General features: G+C 41.1%; 1 protein-coding gene across 1 annotated transcript; it reads left to right on the top strand.

Moving 5' to 3' along the window:
• Positions 1 to 5: 5 nt before the first annotated feature.
• On the top strand, positions 6 to 16054 carry LOC142848239 (tyrosyl-DNA phosphodiesterase 2-like). The gene is made up of 7 exons (XM_075970016.1): positions 6 to 307; positions 387 to 472; positions 7077 to 7247; positions 7896 to 7987; positions 11617 to 11735; positions 13815 to 13985; positions 14965 to 16054. Exons 1-7 carry the CDS (start codon positions 113 to 115, stop codon positions 15238 to 15240), a joined length of 1110 nt encoding a protein of 369 aa, XP_075826131.1. The 5' UTR covers positions 6 to 112; the 3' UTR covers positions 15241 to 16054.
• Positions 16055 to 17684: the final 1630 nt, after the last annotated feature.

Here is a 17684-nt window from a genome sequence, read left to right as displayed (position 1 = left end):
GTTGATGCGGAAGCACGCGCACGCAGCACGCCTGCGCAGAGCCCGGCGTTTGTTTTCCCTGTCGCGCGGGAAGCGGCGTGCGGAGCGGATCTTCTCGGGAGATGCTGTGCTGATGGCGTCCGGGAGCGGCTCGGATGCGCGGGAGCCGTCAGAGCCGGCGGCGGCCCCCGCAGCAGCGGAAACCGAGGAGGAGATTGACCAGCGGGTGAAGAGGCGGCGGCTTCAGTGCATGGGGTTTGCGTTGGTGGCGAAATGCGAAACCACGATGGCCCACACCTTTCTGTCGGAGAACGACTGGCTGATGGACGTGGGTTTGCGTTTCTGTTTTCTCCCCTCTTCCCAGGTGGGCGGCGCTTGCCCTCCATCCCTGTGCCTTTGCTTTTCAGAAAGCGCTGAACGCCTACTTTGAACCGCCAGAGAACGACCCTGCGTGGCCACGCCAGCCTCCAACGTCCTTCCAATCCGAGGCCTAGTAAGCGACGGGGGTCGAGGGCGGTTTACTGGGGTTCCGTGTTGGGTATCACAAGACCCTACCTGGAAATGGAAGCCGATGCCCTTGGGCTGGGCATCAGAGGGAAGCCTTTTCCCTCTAGGACACAGTCACTTCCAACGTGACTTGCTTATTTGGCTTGTTTGTTTATTGTATGGCCCTGGCTGTCCTGAAATTTGCTCTATGGACCAGACAAGCCTCAAACTAAGAGATTCGCCTGCTTCTGCCCCCCTTAGTGCTGGGTTTAAAGGCTTGTACCACGATTGACTTCTGACTTGATTTTTTTTCTTAGTCAATGGAGGAGGGAAAGAAAACTCTGAAATGTAAATGATTTTTATTTATTTAGAGGCAGAGTCCCCACCCCCCTTCCCGTATCTCTGGCTGTTCAGAACTTGGTATGTAGAACAGACTGACGTCAAGCACAGAGAGCTACTTACCTCAGATTCGAAAGGACTTGGATTAAAGTGTCTACCACACACGATGAAATATTTACTTATTGTTACTGTTATTTGTTCTTTTTTGAGACATTATACCTGACCTCCAGCTCTTGACTCCCCTGTTCCAGCCCCCTTTTGCTAGCATTACATCTAGTTCCAGCATCCCCCAGCTGAGATGTAATTTATTATTTGAGACACATGCCCAGGCTGACTTGGGACTCCTGTGGTCGACTTCTGCCTGCCGCTTCCCCAGAGTGTTTGTGAAACACTGCTCAGTATTGAAATACACTTAACTCACCTGAACTATTGTGACATGTAAAGTAGAGATTTAGAAAACAGTTGAGGTAGAAAATCTCTAAGAAGAATGGTAACCTGCAGGTCTCTTTGTTTCTGCCCTGTTTATCTGCTCTCTTGCCGGCAAGCAGTAGTTCTGTTTATTTCTTTGAGACAGGATCTCACAAGTTCATCTAGAACATAGTGTGTAGTCCAGGCTGGCATTGGGGTTCTGGCAATCCTCCTGCCTCAGCCTCTGGGGTACTAGAAGGATTAGTCACCATACCAGGCTCAGTACTCATTTTCAGTATATGCTGTTCTTATTGTTTCAGTGCTCTGACTCCAGTTTTGTGCTGCTTTCTGAAGACTACAGCTGTCCCTTACAGGGGAATTTACTGTCCGTGTCAAAGGAGATGGGAAATCCTCATAAAACAGTTGTGCTGAAATTATTAGAGATTTTTTTTTTTAAATGCTGGGACCCCACTTCCCAGAGATAATAACTGCGTGGAGTCCAGTCATCCATTAGTGACTTCTTGGCCCTTTTCCCCCTCCTTAATTATTTGTGTGCATGAGTGAGTGCCACTGTGTGTAAGTTAGAGAACTTCTGGGAGTCTGCATCCTATTGGAGGGAGGATTTCTTTTCTTTTTTTTTTTTTTTGACAGAAAATAGATTCTACTTTTATTTAACTAAAATTTAAGGCCACAATACTTAATCAATGTTTAGATTGTTTTTGAAAGACTCTCAGTATTTTTTCAAGAAAGAAAATTTTTGAGAATATGGACCACACTGGCCTGAAACTAATACAGATTAGTCTAAGTCATTCTAACAAATCTTGAGATCAATGACATTACCACCACAACTCTTCCTTGCTATGAAGACTTTTGGCTTGGACTGGTCCAGGGTGTGGAGGTAGTATGTACTCCACATCTGTGAGTCCTCCCATGTGACTAGATTCTCATGCATCTGTTGCCGGTGCTGCTCAGAAGTTGGATATAAGTATTGAACATTGGTCCATGGACTCCCTCTGTGGTGGAAACTGGAGCTTCCATTGAGGCTGCCCATTGAGCCACTGCTGGGTAAAGTTGAGATTCAACCACTGTAGGTTGACCAGGGTTGCGAGCTACAGCAGGGGCTTGACCTTCAAGCAGGTCCTTTTGGGGACTACACCCAGTATCCTCTATGACCTGATCATCGTGGAGAGAAGCTTGCAGGCTGTGGGTGGGTGGGAGAATAAAGCCCACAGTAGATGTGTCTAGAGAGATGGACTCTATATTTGCAAGGGCATCTTTTGAGCTTCCATTTGATTCTGGCAGGACTTGGTGAATTTTCCACAGATTCTCCTGTTTGTGCTTAGCACGCTGGTTCTTGAACCAGATCTTGATAACCAGTCACACTAATCATCAGTGCCAGCTCCACACGTTTCTTCAGGCTTGGTTACATGGCCTGATCAAAATGTCTTTGGAGGAGAGCCTTTTGTTTCTCGGAGTATGTGGTGCATTCTTTCTCTTGCTTCCTTGGAGCTTCAGGGCGAACTTGCTGGTCACATTTATCTGAAGACGCAATAGGGACTTGGGAACCATTACTACCAGAATTTACTGAGGAACTTAAGGGAATCTGGAGTTCAGGGTGCACTGTTCTGGTTCCCAGTTTGAGGTACCTTGATGCATTTGGAGACTTGGTTTCGTTGATTGATCTGGGGACACCTGAGGTCGTGGAATCCTTTCATGATCCGAGTGCCTCTGGAGACTTTATTGCATTAGCACTCCTGGTGGAGGAGGGAGGATTTCTTAAATTGCCTGTCAGACTTGTGTGGCTCATACTTTTGACACCTGAGCCGTATTCAAACCTTTTCTGTCTTGAAAAGATCTAAAGAGTTAGGAGTAAAAGGTTGTATCCTATAGCCTTGTTACTTAGAATGTGGACCCAGAATGAGCTTATACCATTAGGGATTCTGGTGGACATGCAGGTTTAGACTCCATTACTAGACCCATTAAATCCGAATCTGCTTTTTGTCAAGATCCCAGGTGGTTTAAAGTTGAGGAGCCCTGAATTAGAGCATAGAGCCCAAGATATCACTGACGGATACATTTATTCCTGTGTTGAAGAGGTCAACAGATGATGCCTGTAAGGCTGACTAGGCCTTTCAGATACTTAAAGGTTTTTAATTCAGCATCACATTTGAGTTTCTTTTTCCTTTTTGTGTTTCATTTTTGGAATGGAATTAATTTCTCTAGTTTTTCCTTAATATGTTATAGATGCTGCATAAATTGCAGGCTCGAAATTGTTACGGTAAAACAGAAGAACAGACAGCATACTGTTTGAATTTTGAAGTGAAGATTATTAAAGAAATCACACGTGTGTGATCCTGCTTTTAATGCTTTTGTTTTTAAAGGGGTATGTGTGCGCGCGCGCATGTGCACACTGAACAAGCTTGGTTTTATTCAGGTGCCCACAGGGGCCAAAAGAGGCCATCTGAACCCTTGAAACTAGGTTATAGACAGTTATGAGTCACCCTTGATTATAGTTCTGTTGTAGGATATTTGATCACACTATGACCCTGATATTTCTTTGTTTACTGGAAGAACTTGTTTTTAGCTATGATGTGGCTCAGCCCTAGCACACACCTTTAATCCAAGAGATTTTTCTTCTTGAACTTTAAAACAGGGTTAAATAAAATCAACCATGGGTTGAGAGGTGGAGCAAGCAATCAGTCGACAGGAAAAAGCCAGTGGGAGGAAGTCAGGAGATAGTGAGGAAGTAGAAATTGGGGTACTCCGGTTGGAGGAGTTATTATTTTTTTCTCTCAGATGGCATAAGAGAAAGTCTGGGAAGACTGGGAGGAAACATCTGGGTGCTTTCTCTGTTTCTCTGAGCTAGCAGGTTTTCACCCCAGCATCTAGCTCCTGAGTCTTTATTAATAAAGTAAAGCGATAGATACTTAGTTAAAAGCAACACAGTTCTAGGAACTGAACCCAAGCCCTCTGCAAGAACAAGTGTTCCTAAGTACTGAGCCATCATGTACTTCAGTCGCATGTTTTCAGTAGAAATGGGGGCCTAACATCTTTGACAAGGTTCTGAAATGACCTAGCCCTTTCTCTTTGGCAAGGCTACAGAAAAAGTGTAGTATTGAATGTTGAGTGAGAAAGCTTTTTCAGATGGGTAAAACTCCAAATGGAATCTGGCATTAAACACAGTTTTTGGTGCTCTTTGAAATTATTTTTGTCCAGGCAAGGCATGGAGATTTTTGTGAGTTCAAGGCCAACCTGGTCTTCAGAACTGAGGTCGAGAAAAGTTAGGACTGTTACATAGAGAAACCCTGTTTCTGAAACCCAAAATTAATTTTATTAACTAATTAAAATTACTTTAGTGCATACAGAAGTGGTGTGGGAGGTCCTTCCTCTGTGTGTTGCTTTTCTTGGTTAACGAATAAAGAAAATGCCTTGCTCTGTTGATATGGCAGAACTTAGGTAGGCCGGGAGGACTGGACTGAATGCTGGGAAAAAGAAGGGCAGAGTTGGAGAGACACCATGGATCCGCCACCAGAGAAAGACATGCTGAAACTTTGCTGTTAGGCCACAACCTCGTGGTAATACAAAGATTAATGGAGATGGGTTAAATGAATATGTAAGAGTTAGCCAATAAGAAGTTAGAGCTAATAGGCCAAGCAGTGATTTAATTAATACAGTTTCTGTGTCATTATTTCCATTCTGGGCAACCAGGACGAGCGAACAGTTCCTTGCAATCCAGAGGGTGATTCATACTGGATGTGGTAGCATATGTAACTTGGGAAGGTGAGGCAGGATTAGGATTGCCAAGGGTTGAGACTAGCTTGGGCTACATGGTGACTCCTAGGGAATAGCCTAGGCATGTACTCAGATGTTGAAGGAGATTTATTAATTTTGAAGTCAGCAGGTATACATTGTGAGACCCTGACCCTGTCTCAAAGGGGCTGTTGTTACTGTTTATATTGGCATTGAATTATCCTAGCACCAAGACCTAGGCCTCTAATATTCTTCACTAAAAAAGAGAGGATGACTGATTCTAGAGCAGGAGTAAGTGAGGTAGAGGATGAACTTGGAATAATCTACAGTGCTAAAAAGTAAGGGAGTACCCAGAAAACATTGGAAATATCCCAGAAAAACATAGGAACCAATGTAAAAGCAGAGAGAATGAACAGTAGGGTAATTAGAAACAAGTTGTAGTCTGCACAATAAAATAGGAGTCCATATTTAAGTAAGTCCCAGCTGTTGATAAGACAAATGACTATTGTAGAATTCAAACTGCTAAATGGCCAAGGTTTGAGGAGTTACAAAAAGCCTTTGAGAACTACAAAATAACTTTCACATAAGTACAATCAATGGATAATAAAATGGGGATGAAAATAGAATCATTTAAACAAGATGCTCAGAGTCAAAACTCACAAAGTACTGAGTAGAAAGTGGGAAGGATCAGTACTTTGCAGTGGGGAAATTTGATTAACACCTTAATCATGCATTGGGACACACGATTATGCTGTCATTCCTGCCTCAAAGTGCATAACCTTTATACAGTTGTAAGAAAATATCAAGCTTAACTGGAGGATGTTCTATAGGACAAGTGGCCTGCAATCTTCAAAAATGTCACTTGTGAGAGAGACTAAAGAAATGTTCCAGTTAAAAGATATTAAAAGATGATATATTGGTGGTAATGTTCATAGGTTGTAGGGGGTATATATAAGCAAGTCTCAAGCAAAGGATGGAAAGAGACTAACATAAGAAATTGTTAATAAAAACACAAATTTAGAGAATTTGGGTGCATAGTTGGTTAGGGATTCTTTTTTATTGCTTTTAAGTTTTAATTGTAAGAGTCAAAAGTTACCCAAGTTCCTGAAGCTGACTGCCTTGAAGACAGCCATTACTTGTGGCCATGGTTAGTATGCTTGTAGGTAGATCATTATGAAACAAGAAGCCAAAGTGATGACGGTCAAGCTTTTAAAACATCTCACTCTGGAAGAAATTGTTGCCTCTAGGGACAGACATACAAGCCAGCACGTGGACACAGAGACAACTTGCAGCTGTCCCCATCATGTGGGTTCTGGAGGTTGAACTCAGGCCACAAGCCTGACAGCAAGCACCTTTACCCACTGAGCTCCATCTCCAGCCCAATTGTGTATTTCCTTCCTTCCTTCCTTCCTTCCTTCCTTCCTTCCTTCCTTCCTTCCTTCCTTCCTTCCTTCCTTCCTTCCTTCCTTCCTTTCTTCCTTCCTTCATTTATTATGTATACAATGTTCTGTCTGTGTGTATTCCTGAAGGCCAGAAGAGGGCACCAGACCTCATTACAGATGGTTGTGAGCCACCATGTGGTTGCTGGGAATTGAACTCAGGACCTTTGGAAGAGCTAACCACTGAACCATCTCTCCAGCCACAACTGTGTATTTTCTATAGACTCTTAGGATTTGTCAAAGAAAATTAGTTATAGGATAAGTATCCATTATCTGAAGTGCTTGGGGCCAAATCTGAGCTGAGGTAATTTAGAATATGGATTTTCTAATTAGGAATGATCGGTCTGTTTCTTCAAATTGAAGGCAACAGATACAGCAGGATTCATGTTGAGAGGGCACGTTGGAAGCCAGAAGTCAGATTTGGGTTCTTGAGGAGTAGTGCACCTTGTTTCTTGAGACAGTCTCCCACTGGGACCATGGACTCATCTTTTAGGGTAAACCAGGTCTCAGGTATCTGTTGTTCTCAGCCTCTTGGTGTTGAGTTATAAGCATGCCACAACTTCCAGTGTTTAATGTGAGTGGGGGTGCCCGCTGAGTTACTGCCATAGCCCCCAATACAATTCGTAATTTGTAGATTTTTTTTAAAAAAAAAAACCTTTATTTTGATCTTTCCAGTGTTGATCTAACCAACGAGGATTCAGATGATACCACCATTTTAGAAACCAGTCCATCTGGACCTCCTCTAGAAGACAACAGCATTATCTCTTTCATTACCTGGAATATTGATGGATTAGATGGAAGCAATCTGCCAGAGAGGGCTCGAGGGGTGTGTTCCACCCTAGCTTTGTAAGTATTGTCACTTCTGTGGTAGTGACTGTGATCAGTGTGTTAATGGCTCTACAAAGCAACACTTGAAATTTGTGTACTTGAAAATTTGACTTTAAGGTCATCTCAGAATAAATACCTGAGAGTTGGGGTGGATTGGAACACCAATTTATGTTAGATGCGTTCTAGATTGTGAACTTTACATAACGTAGTAAGTTTTGTCTGTAATTACTGATATGAAATGAAAGGTACCCTAACTATCTGTTTCTGGCCTTGGTAAAGCACTGAAGTTCTCACTGCACAGCTTTTTAAGAGAATCTGAAGAGGGAACTTTGAATACATGTGTTGATGTATATGATCATTGAAAACTCTCAGTGAAAGTGTATATAATGCTTTCCATTTTAATTCCACTGGGGTGATATGTAGAGGGGTGCTGGAATTGAACTCAGCCTTGTTAGGCAGGTGCTCTGCCCCTGAGCTACACATCCAGCCCATTTTTAATCGGTCACTATGGTATTGTGTGGTAAATAACACAGATACAGGTCAGTATAGCATTGAGTACTAGGGGCATGTAGGGTAACAGTTGCTTATATGTTTTGTGATTTTTCTCTAGGTAACTAAAAATAAATAATATCCTTGTGTTTTTGTTAAATTGATCTTTTTAATTAGGTACACTCCAGATGTGGTATTTCTACAGGAAGTTATTCCTTCATATTGTGCCTACCTAAAGAAGAGAGCAAGCAGCTACAAAATTATTACAGGTAATGAATGCTTCTCTTGCCATCTGAATTGCCTTTTTTATTTGAAAAATAGATCAATTGAGCAAAATAAGCAAGACACATGATTCATTTAAAAGATTTCTATATTATTTTATAGCTTAATGTTAATAAATGGGAAAACGATCAAAATGAATATTTTTTTTTTAAAATTTTTTTTATTTGAGCTATATATTGTTCTCTGCTCCCCACCTTTCCTCCTCCCTCCTCTTCTGCCCTCTTCCTGATCCCATGCTCCCTATTTACTCAGGAGATCTTGTCTTTTTCTGCTTCCCATGTAGATTAGATGAATATTTTGTTTTTAGGAAAATAAAGTTTTAAAGTTTCATTCTTGTGTATTTAGTAAAATTGAATTGGTAGAAATTCCATTTGTTTTTGTTTCTTCTCAGGGTTTTATATATATGGCAAATACAGCTCTGCTGCCTTGCTACGTAAACATACCCCTCTCAGTTACGAATTTTAAATGTAATAATTACATTTTGTTCATATTTTCTCAAAATTCTTTAATTCCTTTTATTTATTTTGTTCCTTTTCCAGTATAATTTTAGTTTTTCTCTCATTTTGGCTTTGCAACTTATGTTTGCTATAACAGACCACATCTTATTGTTAAGCTGAATACTGTTGACTTTCAAATGTTACATAGCCTTTGGTTTTTAATTTTGATTTATACTTGATTCCTAGGTGCTAAAGAGAGGGCTCTTGATATTTGTTGCCCTCTCTTCGTTGGATTTCTTGGACGAATGCTCTTTGGGGTTCTTTCTGCCTCTTACTTTGGGTTTTGTATTCTGCATCCTATGCTTCTCCCCTCGTTTTTCTCTCATTTCATCACAGCCATTATTTTTTTCCCTCGAGACAGGGTCCTACTATGTGTAACTCACCAAGCTCTATCTCTCTGTGCTGGGATTAAAGGTTAAAGGTGTATACCACCACACCCACCCAGCTAGAGCCATTTCCTGCTTTTTGATAAGTACAGAGTAGTAGAGTGGGGTTTTTTTTTTGTTTGTTTGATTTTATATTTTTAATTTTACCATATTTGAAAATACCTGTATTGTAGGCTTGTAGTTAGTTGAGTGGATATAAGTTTCTAGGTCATAAGCAATGTTTTCTGAATTTGGAAGCATTGATTCGGTGACTTTGGTTTCTGAGAATGGTCAGTCAGCTGCCAGTATGATTCTGCCCGTTCCCGTCTTATTCTCAGTAAGTCTGAGGATCTCTGCTTTATCCCTGGTGTTCTTTCTACCTTTTCTTCATTTATTTTACCAGATGATTGGTTGGAGGGTTTGGTTGGAGGTTTCGGAGATCCCCATTTCCCCTTTCCTCAATCTTCATCTAATTTTCCTACCATCCCCTATGCTTCTCTTCCTCCTCCTTTTTTTTCCCCTTTCACCTTTTTGAAAGTCCCCTTATGTTGTAAAACAGCACTAAATCTTTATTTTCCATAATTTTTCGTATTTCTTAGGCCACTTATTTACAGTTTATGGCATGTGCACTTGGTTTGTGAATGCAGTATCTTCTGTCAATACACTGCTTTGTTTTTCTATTTTAAGTTTTCATGTCTTTGATTTGGTGAGCCACACTTCTTTATTATGTGTACAGATGTTCTTCTCTATATATGTATGCATGCATGTACATCTGTGCACCGTGTGTGTGCCTTGTGTCCACGGAAGGCAGAAGAGGTTGTTGGATCCCCTGAACTTGAATTACAGATGGTTGAGAGCTACCATGATCTTCTGTTCCTCTAGAAGAGCAGCCCATACTCCTAACTGTCGAGCATCTCTCCAGCCCCTGCTGTATTTCTTTAGTAACCCGCCAAACACTGTTGATTGCCTTTGGGTGGGTTACTCAGTCTAGGGGTTGTAACCCACCCTGCAGTCAGTTATTCCAGGGTCCCGGAGAGGCACTATCTGTAAGATATGAGCTGAGAGAGAGGAAGGAGGCTAAGCGGGGGTTCTTGTCAAAGCCTCCGTTTATTAGAGATGGGGTACAACTTATATAGGGTAGGGAGTTGGGGGATGGGCACAGGGGCCTGGGCTCTTGCCGTGTGGTTCACGTTGGTCACATGGTCCGAGTTGGTCACGTAGGCAGGAGATTATCTTCGGTCAGGTCACTGTAGGCCAAGAAGTCACGAGTTAACACACGTAGCTCCCTAGATAGTTTGGAATGTGGGGTGGGTTCCGCTAACAGATAGCTCTCCATCAACAGCCAGTTTGGGTGTGGGGTAGGCTCTGTCAATAGAACGATTCCTAACACAATTAAGGGTGTGGGGTTCTCTGCAGACTCCCCAGGGTGATGGTTCCTGTAATGATTTTAGGAGGAAATTGGCTCCTGACATCTTTGATTGCAGGAGGAGTTATGAGTGAGTTCCTGAAGACATGATTCTGGTTTGACAGTGTGCAGTATTTATGAGGATATTTTGATTTTGGAATCTATCAGAAGGCAGCCCACTGTGTTTTTGTGATGTTCTTTCTTTTCTTCCTTCTGAGAAGCTCCCTGTGTTCCTGCCTCCTTCCTCCGAGTGCTAGGATTGCATGAGTCCACCGCCACACCTAGCCTCATTTCTCTTTTTTGTTCCCTTTAGTTGTATTACGTTGGTATTTTTATGTCACATAAACCTGCTCCTTTATGTGTACGGATTCTTGCCTCTTGGTTCACATTTGAATTCCTGCTAAGAGAGAGGCTAAACCCTGCATTTTACTAATAGGAAGTAAATTTTTGTATAGTCAAATGGCTTGTTCTGTACTAGAGAGATTTCTAGTTGTGGTGCATCAAATTTATGTCTTCAATCTGAGGCCATTCTTCTTGCAAAAAAAATACTTTCTAAGTTGGGCATGGGGCACTGAACTGAGTACTGCAACTCATTCTTTTTCTCTGTGGGAAACTGCTGAGCAGCAGGTCATGGGGTGTATTCAGAGTTTATGTATTGAAATATGTCGTCTACAAATGTATTGGGCAGCACTGATGGTGGCTCTCCTGGGACTCACATGGCCTGGGGTTGCAGGTTTGATCTAATTGGTAGAGCCTCTAAAACTTAATTTAAGAAACATGTAGTTACTGGGCTATGAGGAACAAGGGAAGACATTCAAGCATGTTTGTTCTGTATCCAGACCAGGCTCTTGCCTTGGTGGTGATTTTTGTTTCCGTATTTACCAGACATTGGTTGAACACACCTACCAACTTGCTTTCTGTCGTTTAAAAAAAACTTGGACACTTTGATTCACTGGTCTTTTGTTCCTATTCTTTTTGCGAGCTTCTAGATTTTAAATATTCTCAGTTTTCGACAGGTAACAGCTAATTAATTTTGGCACCTATACCCCTTTCTTGCTACCCCTGCTTCCTTTTTCTCCACCCTTCTCGGTCCCGACTGGGTATATAACAAAGATTATACTATGGAGGCATATGCTATCCTATCTTATTCTTATTTAAATATCATTTGTGTCTCTGGTTAAACTTTGATGAGGGACAGAAAACATTCACTTGGTTCACCTACTTCAAATGGAATCTCAAGGATTTGATCCTGTTTAAATAATGTTGCTCCTTGTAACAGTAGGGGAGTTGGTGGTTAAAGTGAAGATACTCCTGACCTTTCCTAAATTCTTTTCCCTAAATGTTTGAAGGTAATGAAGAAGGATATTTCACAGCTATACTGTTGAAGAAAGGAAGAGTGAAATTTAAAAGTCAAGAGATTGTTCCATTTCCAAATACTAAGATGATGAGAAACCTTCTGTGTGTGAACGTAAGTTTAAGTTTTAGGAGGTGGGTTTCTTGTTTTTGAAGGAATTGCCCTTACAGTTAAATTTATTCCTTACATAGATATTCTTTTTAGTATTCATGTAAGTGTGTCAGTGGTATGTCAGGACTTTGGGGATTCAGGTCTCTCCTACCACAGGTTTCAGGGATCAAACTCAGCCTGCTTAGCCATATCACTGGGACAGTTCTTTAAGTCCTGTTGTGTATGTCTGTCTGTAAGTGTGGGTCTGGAGGTCAGAAGACAGCTTTTGGGAGTCAGTTTTCTCTTCCCACTGTGGTTCTGTGTATCCATCTCAGGCTATCGGTTTTGTGAAGCAAGTGATTTACCCACTAGGCCAGCTCATTAGCCATTTACATATATGTTATAAATAGTCTTAGAAAACTTAGATTTCCACATAATTTTAGATACAAGGAAATTTAGCAAAGTTAGATTCTTAACTGATCATATGTTTTCTTGAGAGCATTGCAGCATTGCCAAGGAGAACATTTGTCAAATAATTTCTTAGAGCAGTGAGGAAGATGAGCACAGCACATAGCTCTAAGGAACACTAGCACTTTGGCTCATGCTGGAAGGAAGGCCTGCTGGTGAGAGTGTGAAGCAGCCAGTCCTGTTGGTTTGGAGTGAGGAGTCGGAGAAACGTGGTACTCAGCTTGCTTGTTCCCTCACCCTTCTCTTTTTCACCAGTCTATGAATGCAAACACCCATGACAGACCTTTGCAAGTTTCAGCAAGGGTTAACCTGTGGGTGTGAATGAGCTTTATGTTTCCATTAGAGTAATAGACACTGCTGTTTTTCTCGTTAATGTGACAATGCTTGAGAAAAGCAGCCTTGAAAAGTAGGCTTAACTTTGGCTCATAGTTTGAGGATACTGATGCCATGTGGAGTGCGCAAGGCAGGAGCGGCTGGTTACATTGTCCATGGTCAGAAAGCAGAGCAGTGACTGTTAGTGTTGAGCTCGCTTTCCCTTTGTCAGTTTTGGGCCCATCTCACACTGGTGCCCCTTACATTTAGGGTGGTCTTTCCAGCTTAAATAACCTAATCTGGAATATTCCTCAGACATTTTCAGAGATTTCCCCCTAGGTGATTTGAGATCCTGCAGCAGAGCTGAGAGTCAGTGTTAGCCATCCTGAATATGAAGAGGTAGTTGAGTACGTCAGGAGCTTGAGAAATAGGCAGGGTCCAGATTATATGTTTGGAAGAATTGGATGATTCTGTCGGCATTGTAACACAATCTTACTAGTATCTTAATTGCAAATGATTTTGAGTATCTGTGTCAGGCGATTAACAGAGCAATAAATAAGAACTATCTGTGCATGCAAGTAACCAACTCATGGCTTCATGGAAGGGGGAAATCTGTAGCTGTCCTTTTATTTCAGCTTGGGACTGTAGTAATTAGGAGTGGCAGGGCTGCATCCCCAGCACCCCGGCTGCCTGCTAGCTTATGCCCCGAAATAACAACACACAAATTGTTTCATTTAAACACTGCTTGGCCCTTTAGCTCTAGCCCTTACTGGCTAATTCTGATATCCCAATCAACCCATCTCTAATAATCTGTGAGCACCAGTCTTACTGGGAAGATTCTAGCCTCCGTCCATCCTGGGTCGGAGCTTCATCGCCTGTATCTGCTCGGGAGCAGGGCATGGAGTCTCTACGCTCACTTCCTTTTCCTCCCAGCATTCTGTTCTGTTTACTCCTCCCACCTATGTTTTAACCTATGAGGGCCAAGCAGTTTCTTTATTGCTTAACCAATGAAATCAACAGATTGATATATGACACTCCTACATCATGGGACCTTTTATATTAGTCTTGTAGTAGCGTTCTGGAGAGGTGTGAGCCATCGATGGCCTGGGTTCCAGGGAAGGGGCTCAGTAGAGGTACTTTGTGACTAGTTCTTGCTTGCTAAACAGTTGTCATCGGTAGGGTTGTCACCTTGTACTTCTTTTCATCTAGGATTGTGCTGACTGTATTGTTTCAGTTGAGTAACTAAATCCCAGCAGATTGACTAGTCTGCTGTTAGTGGAGCAGAGGTCGGTGGCCTGTTCAATTGTAATTACTCTGTTGTAGGTGAGTGTGGGTGGAAATGAATTCTGCCTTATGACGTCCCATTTGGAGAGCACCAGAGAACATTCTGCCGAACGAATGAATCAATTAAAAATGGTTTTTCAGAAAATGCAAGAAGCTCCAGATTCAACTACTGTTCTATTTGCAGGAGATACAAATTTAAGAGATCAAGAAGTGAGTAAAAGAGTTGGTTCACTGTTTGTGGGGAGACTGTTGCTGTGGAAACTAACTTGGTTTGCTTTATCAAAGGTATGGATTTGGAAATACACGGTAGAAAACACTGTTGTGGTTTTTATATAAAAAGAGGCCTTTACACTATTAAGGGAAATCTTACTACATGTGCTACAGGCAATATAAAGCAATAAATATGTTGGATAAATATCAATAAAATAATAATTAGAAGAGCTTTAAAAAGATTTAGGGTATTTGTAGCCTTCGTAGGATCAAGAAGATCTAATTCTATTCTGAGTTGAAACTAACTTTTTTAAAACTTACATTTGTTGATAGAACCTAAGGCCTCCTACATGCTAGGCAACACTGCTGACCTACACCTCTAGGATTTTTGTTTTTATTCTGTTTTTTCTGTATAATGAGATTCTTCAGATAAAAATATTAGAATTTCATTTTTAATGTGTACATGGTAGTCAGAGTAGAACTTTTGAGACTTGGTTCTCTCTTTCCACCATGTGGGTCCCTAGGCTGGAACTGAAGGAATGATTGAAGTGGTCAGGTGTGTGTTCTCTACCACACATAGAAACTTTTTGTGTTGATGGAGACTGAACCTGATGTGTCACTAATGCTAACACTGTAGTTGACTGCTGTCCTTCGTAGCAGCCATAAAATTGTAAATCGTGTAATGTGCATGGGAAAGAAAAACAGTATTATTAGAGTTTGGTTTGTTAATTTTTTTATCATTTTTTAAAATGTAATTTTTAGGCATAGTAGTACATGCCTTTAATCCCAGCACTTGGGAAATAGAGTCAGGTGGATCTCTGAGTTCAGTGCCAGTCTGGTGTACATAGTGTGTCCTCAAAAAACCCAAAAATATTAAAAATAAAATAAAAAGTTGCATTATAGTTGATAATACTAAGCATCTTTTAAATTGGGGTATGTGAATATATGATTCTTACCTGGTATTGTTTTTCTCTTCCAGGTTATCAAATGTGGTGGTTTACCTGCCAATGTTTTTGATGTCTGGGAATTTTTGGGCAAACCTAAACATTGCCAGTATACATGGGATACAAGAATAAATACTAATCTCAGGATTCCTGCTGCTTATAAGCATCGCTTTGATCGAATATTTTTCAGAGCAGAGGAGGGCCACCTTATTCCCCAAAGTTTGGACCTTATTGGGTTGGAAAAACTGGACTGTGGTAGATTTCCTAGTGATCACTGGGGTCTCCTGTGCAACTTGAATGTAGTATTGTGAAAAGCTTTCCCAGTTTGAACTTTATATGTTTGCAGTAGTTCTGGATTCATGTAGATCTCAATCTTTCAGGAAAGCTAGGTATAACACACAAGACTTAGCAAACTGGTTCATTAGTACAGCAAAAGCGGTTACATTTTGCTTTGTAGCTTGTGTCCTGAGAATTAAAATTGGTGTTTGTAATCAAAGCATGCTTGCGTTCAGAATGTGTGGACCTTTGTTGAAGGAACACAGCCACTCAGCTCGTAATAGTGCTCATTGCTGCCATCAGGATTTCAAGTAGTGGCCATATTGTCTCAGGGCTAACTGTCACAACACTACTGTTAGGATTGTTAGGCTCCAAAATAATATTAAACCATTTTATCAAGAGGAAAAGCAAGGTACTGAATACTTGAGAACCGCACTGTGTCTTAGGATTTGTAAGCTCAGAAACTTAAGTGAAAAAGCCATGGCCATCTCTGCATTAGATGATGTGTTGTCTATCAGACTTAATTCTTGTCAGCTGATAGTATAACTGACTTAGTCATGAGTTAAATTTGCACTTTAATTCCAATAACTTCTGATTAATGTTAATTTTTTTCCTGATAAGTGATACAGTTAAGCTTGGTAATGATTACACGCAGCTTAAGCAACATGGGGATTGTATTTTAGAAAAGATTCATAAAGAAAAGTAACCTTTTGGTATTATTACTGGAACGACGGAAATACTTTTTAGGAAGTGAATAAAAAATACATTAAAAAAAAATGTTCTGTAAAGAAAAGAAGTGCTGTAAATAAAGCGTTGTACTTGTTTGTAGAAGAGTACGCTTTCTCTGTCCATGATGGGATTTGTTGTTCTATAGCCTTTCTCTGATGTTGCTCTTCAGTCGGAATCACCAAGAAATCTGTGTGTTTTATTATATTAAATCCCTAGCACTTTGAACGCTCTGGCAAGAGGATTGCCATTAGTTTAAGGCTGGCCTGGGCTACACAGTAAGACCCATGCAAAAACAAAACGTTCACTTGAAAGAGCAGTGTGATAGTGGAGGGTGGAGCTTTCTCGCTTGGTACAATTAAGTTTAAAAGGTCACAATATGAAATGTGTGATGTATTATACTATTAGACCTTCAGTTTGTTACAAAAGCATGAAAGTATAATTTCTGTTATGTAACCAAAATGCTTTCCTTGTTTATTACTTTCGACAAAATATAAGTCAGGAGAAGAGAAACAATCCTGTAGTCTTTATTGGGCAATAGTTTTTAAGCTAAAACTCTAGAGAACCTAGTAATTTTCCATACCCTTAGGTTTGTTGTTTTTTTTTTTTTAATTTAAGCAGAAAACAAAAACTCTTAGTGAAATTCCAACTAAAAATTGGTAGCAGACAATTGTTCTGCCACTGAGCCACATCAGGAGGCCAGTGATGAGCTGTGCCCCCGCCACCTTTGTTAAGCAGTTTTTGCCATCCATGTGTGCATTGTATTCTAACCTTATTGAACTTGACTTTATCCCTTCAAATTAGGATAGTTCCATGATTTTATGTGAAAAATGTCCTAGCAAACAATCAGAAAAAAAAAAACCTACGAATTCCTGAAATTTTCCCTTTGAACCTGCCTGGCAGCTATGGGAGGTCAGTGAATGTCCACTGAATACCAGGAGGCTGGCATTTCCTCCAGTGCCTCCATGATGTGTGTGCAAATGAAAGATAGTGATTGTTTTTTTTTGCAATACTCCATTTGGTTGTTTTGGAGGGGGAAGAAGTTGAAAGTGGGTCCTTCTGCAGTTGTCATCTGGAAGGATGTACAATTGACTTCTCTCCATCAGTACGTGCTCATTACCTTGTCTTGCTCTGTCTCGCTCCTAAATCTGTTATGGTGGGGACCTGTACTCTGTTGTAATTATTTCCATCTTTGTCTCAAACCGCCTCCTGGATTTCTTCACTGTCTGCATCATTTCTCTAGCATTAAAGATGTATCATGACAGGAGGAGGAAATGGCGTAGATAGGTTTGCTGTTGTCCTTCAAGTCCGTGTAGTGACGGAATTAATTTTTCCTACTTATTAGTCCATGCTTCCTTTTATCCCTTCTCAGCCTTCCTTTCCTTACTGGTTTATCGAGTCAGGATTTCCCTGTGTAGCCATGTCTATCCAGGACTCCCTTTGTAGACCATGTTGACTTTAAACAACTTGAGAGCTGAGATTAAAGGTTGCACCTTCCTCAATCTTACACACCCACTCTCCCCCACCTTCTAAATGGTTCATTATCTCCATTAGTTCCCACTTTCTTCCTATATGGTGCTTTTAAATGTGCGATGTCTTTAAGTGTACGTGGAAGCCTGAGGGCAGTTTGTGGAATCATTTCCATTTTTATATAGGTCTCAGGGATCTGACTTAGGTCATCAGGCTTGGTAAAATGAGTGCACTTACTCGCTGAGCCTTCTCACCTCACCTTCCCATAGCCTGGCCTGGCCTA

Source organism: Microtus pennsylvanicus, chromosome 4 (genome assembly GCF_037038515.1).
Source record: "Microtus pennsylvanicus isolate mMicPen1 chromosome 4, mMicPen1.hap1, whole genome shotgun sequence".
NCBI classification, from domain to species: Eukaryota; Metazoa; Chordata; class Mammalia; order Rodentia; family Cricetidae; genus Microtus; species Microtus pennsylvanicus.
Note: the sequence above shows the minus strand (reverse complement) of the source record. Positions and strands in the feature narration are given on the sequence as shown.

Bases quoted from the DNA above. Each gene is read 5' to 3' on its own strand.
- LOC142848239 (XM_075970016.1), top strand. From the start codon at position 113: ATGGCGTCCGGGAGCGGCTCGGATGCGCGGGAGCCGTCAGAGCCGGCG. The intron at 308-386 runs GTGGGTTTGCGT...TTTGCTTTTCAG, and splicing joins AGAACGACTGGCTGATGGAC to AAAGCGCTGAACGCCTACTT. The intron at 13,986-14,964 runs GTGAGTAAAAGA...TTTCTCTTCCAG, and splicing joins CAAATTTAAGAGATCAAGAA to GTTATCAAATGTGGTGGTTT.